At 42.6% G+C, this 4383-nt stretch overlaps 1 protein-coding gene across 1 annotated transcript in view; it reads left to right on the top strand.

Moving 5' to 3' along the window:
- The window catches only part of MPHOSPH8 (M-phase phosphoprotein 8), a 73719-nt gene continuing 69336 nt past the window's right edge, over window positions 1-4383 (top strand). The window contains exon 1 of the mRNA XM_014528125.1: window positions 1-136. Within this exon, the coding sequence (XP_014383611.1) occupies window positions 47-136 (90 nt within the window). The 5' untranslated portion in view covers window positions 1-46. The remainder of the gene's footprint in view (window positions 137-4383) is intronic.

Here is a 4383-nt window from a genome sequence, read left to right on the forward strand (position 1 = left end):
CAGTCTTACTGAGGAGCAAGAACAAACTCAGGAAATAGTTTCCCACATGAACTACGGAGAACCATTCTGGCTATACACTTGTGGACAAAAAAGGATACACACACTAAACCTGACAAGCTCAGGGGAGGCCTGCATGGTGAGCCTTACAAAACTCAAGACACCTTCTAGTAAAGTAACTACATAGGATAATCTTAAATTAAAACTTCTTAACTAAAAGTGAGTCATGCCAGGGAAGCATGTCCTAGGCTGGTATCTTCCTTGACAAAGGTCAATCTTTACTTAACTGAGCCTGTCTATTGTCTTTTTGTATCTACTGATAATATACCTTTGGAATGTCAGGGTAATTTTCTTTTTCCAGACCCCTGAGAGCACAATCTCCCATCAGAGCAGGAGTCGACAGAGCCCCTCATTATTGTTATCCTATTAATTATTAACTGTTAGCTATTCTATCCCCACCAATGTAAAAGAAGTATGTGCCTCTTAATTTTACTTTTTATCCAGTCCCACAGATTTCCCCATTTTGCTTTCTCCCACCTCCCTAACCTATCACCAGTGGATTTCATGTAACCCCCTTATGTCTTCCTCTTTGTTTCTAATGTATAAAATAAGGTGCAAAACTGCTGAGATTTTGCTTCCTGGCATTTGTCATTAGTTTGGCTCAAACTCATAAAGATTCTTACAGGTTTGGACATTTCTTATATCAACACATTCAACACTTATCTGACTTTATTCTTACAATCACCAAGGCAGTAAATTTTCAGGCCGAGTGCCAAGCACTACTTCCTCCCATTATAGCCTTCAATCATTCTGCCAGTGGTAAAAGACCAAGCATTAAATTCTAGGATCAGAAACTATGATATAATGGAAAAAGAGTAGACTTAGACTCTTAATTTTTAAAGATAATCTCAAAAAATCCTTATAATTTTAAAATAATAAGAGTCTCTATCAATACAGTTTGATGGTTCAGATACATAACTGGGTGGGGGGACAGTGATTCTGTCAGCCCAGAATGTATGTACATTCTTTTTAGTATAACTATGAAAAAGAAAACCTACTATTATATACAACTTTGTAGGAGCTTCTATGAAGATGAAGGTAAAACCAAAGATAAACAAAGGTGAAATAAACAAGATTTAAGAAGCTTGTATGAATGAGGGAAACAAAAAGAAATCTTAGCAGTATGCAGTACCACCTAAAAGCAGTATGCTTGGTCTTGATAGAAACATCGTAAGAAGAGTTACATCATTATAAGATGGAATGCTGGAATATGCTAATCTATTCAATAACGGCATGCAAACTAATGATCCGCCATATTATTTTTGTGTATGCATAATAATAGCGGTAAATGTTACTCAATGTAGCTTTTCAAAAACACTACTTACATATTTATTTAAATGTTTATTGATTTTAGAGAGAGGGAGGGAGAGAGAGAAACATCAATTTGTTGTTCCACTTATTTATGCTTTTATTGGTTGCTTCTTATACTGTATGTGCCCTGACTAGAGATTGAGCCTGTGAACAAAAAGGGGCCACATGCTAACCTGACTAGCTCGGGGAAGGCTTTCGAGGTTGCCTTGAAAACTCAGAGACCTAAAGTAACCACAAAGGATGGTCTGAAATTAAACTTTTTTTTTTAATATATTTTATTGATTTTTTACAGAGAGGAAGGGAGAGAGATAGAGAGTTAGAAACATCGATGAGAGAGAAACATCGACCAGCTGCCTCCTGCACATCTCCTACTGGGGATGTGCCCGCAACCCAGGTACATGCCCTTGACCGGAATCGAACCTGGGACCCTTCAGTCTGCAGGCTGACGCTCTATCCACTGAGCCAAACCGGTTTCGGCTGAAATTAAACTTTTTAACCAGAAAGCAGTTTATGGTGGGTAGTCATGTCCTAGGCTGGTATCTAACAAAGGTCAATCTTTACCTTAACTGAGCCTATTATCTTTTTGCATGTATGCTAACATATCATAACATATCTTTGGAATGTCAAAGTAATTTTCCTTTTTCCGGACCCCTCAAAGCACAGGCACTGCTCTGCAGAGCCCACAAATCCCCTCAGTGTTATTGAGTTAATTGTTGACTGTAAACTATCCTGGACCCTCCTAAGTAAAAGAAGTACGTTTCTCTTCATTTTAGTTTTTATCCATTCCCAGAGATTATCCCACCCCCCTTTGCTTCCACCTTCCTAATTTATTACCAATGGATTTCATGTAAACCACTTACATCTCCTCTTTTGATTGTAATGTGTAAAACAAAGTGCAAAACTGCCATTCTCTGGAGCATTATTGCAATCCATTGAGATTCTATTTCCCGGTATTTGTCATCAGTTTGGCTCAAATAACCTCACACAAATTCTTCACCAGTTTTTTGTTTGTTTGTTTGTGTTTTTTTTGAAGAGGAGTGAGTAGTTTATTATAAATGAAGCTTAAAATTCGAGAGTAAAAATAATATAGCTGCAATGCTAAAGCATTAGTTGTGATGTTACCATAAAACATCTCATAAAACATGCTAACTGGTATGGTGCTGGGGTCCGACCCCAGCGGGTCCAGGGGTCCCCAAAGGTGTGGACGGAGTCGGCGAAGAAGGAATGACACGGAGACAGCCTTCAGTTGATCAGCAGCCTAGCCAGGACCTCTAGCCAGGATCTCCAGCGAAGTTCTGGTCAGGATCTCCAGGGAAGTTCTGGTCAGGAACTCCAGCGAAGTTCTGGTCCGGAACTCCAGCGAAGTTCTGGCCAAGTTCTGGTTAGGATCTGATCTCTTCACCAGTTTGAATGCTTCTTAATGTTAAACCCACAACTGTGGTGTATCAGTTCTAACCAACTGAGCTACCTGGCCAGAGCCACGCTACTTACTTTCAAATAGGTCAGAACAAAAATGGATATATAGAAAAAAGATAAAGCCAGTATTAAAAACTGGGGATATGGATGAAGATCTAATGGGAATTCTATGTATTCTTACAACTTGACTCATTGGTAAAAAATGGCAGTCAAAACATTGAACAGCTATAAATTTAATGCTAGTTATCAATTAAATTTGATCTAGTTAATGAGTGAAGGTATTACCATTTTCAAATATTAAAGAGCACATTTCAATTCTAGCTCCAGATTTAATTTACTGATCATTGTTGTCAGTCTCTATAGTTTTGTTTCATTCATTCATTCAACAAATACTGTGTCAGAAACCTTTTTGTTGTTGTTCATCCTCACCCGAGGATATTTTTTCCATTGATTTTTAGAGAGTGGAAGGGAGGGGAAGAGACAGAGAAACATCGATGTGAAAGAGACACTACGATTGGTTGTCTCCCACACATGTCTCAACCCGGGTCAAGGATTGAACCTGCAACCCAGGTAAGTGCCCTTGACTGTTATCAAACTGGTGACCCCTCTGTGTGAGGGCCAGTGCTCTAACTATTGAGCAACACTGGCTAGGGCTGTTTTTATTGATTTTAGAGAGGAAGGGAGTGGGAGAGAGAGAAACATCAGTGTGAGAAACATCGATCAGTTGCCTCCCATACTCACCCTGACTGGGGATTGAACCCACAACCTGGGTATGTGCACTGACCAGTAATCAAACCCATGACCTTTCAGTGTAGGACGACGCACCAACCAACTAGGCCACACCGGCGAGGGCTCTAGCTTAATGTTATTAAGGTTCATCCATGTTGTAGCATATGTCAGGATTTCCTCCCCTTTTAAAGCTGAATATTTCATTGTATGGATAGACCATGTTTTATCCATTTGTCATCCATCAGTGGACACTTGGCTTTTTCTACTTTTTGGCCATTGTGAACAGTGCTGCACTGAGCATGAGTGTACAGGTATCTGTTTGAGTCCATGTTTGTTTGTTTTTGTGTGTGTGTTTTTTTAAAAATATTTTTACTAGAGGCCTGGTGCACGAAAATTCATGCACTGGGTGAGGTGTCCCTCAGCCCGGCCTGCCCCCTCTTACAGTCCGGGAGCCCCCAGGGGATGCCCTACTGACAGCCACAGTCTGGCCTCCCTTTGCGGGAGGCAACGGGGCCGATCATGGGAAGGCTCTGCCCCCATCATCCTGCTGCTGCTGCCACTGCCGGCCACTGCGGCTGCCAGCCCTCGGCCCTCGCTTCTTAGCGCTGGCCCCAACACCCGCCCACTGGTGGGTGGGGGGCGATCTGGGGCTAGGCTGGCTGGGGAAGGGACTGTGGGAGGTTGAGGCACAGCAGGTCGCCCCCCGTCCAGCCTCTGTGGAGGCGTGGCACCAGGACTGGGCCTGCGCCACTGCCTATGTGGCTGCCTCTGCAGAAGGGACCGTGCAGCCCCCTCACACACTACCTCTGCGGAAGGGGCCCCGGCACTGGACTGGCCGGCGCCACGGCCTCTCCCTCACTGCCTCTGCGC

Source organism: Myotis brandtii, unplaced genomic scaffold (assembly GCF_000412655.1).
Source record: "Myotis brandtii unplaced genomic scaffold, ASM41265v1 scaffold62, whole genome shotgun sequence".
NCBI lineage: Eukaryota > Metazoa > Chordata > Mammalia > Chiroptera > Vespertilionidae > Myotis > Myotis brandtii.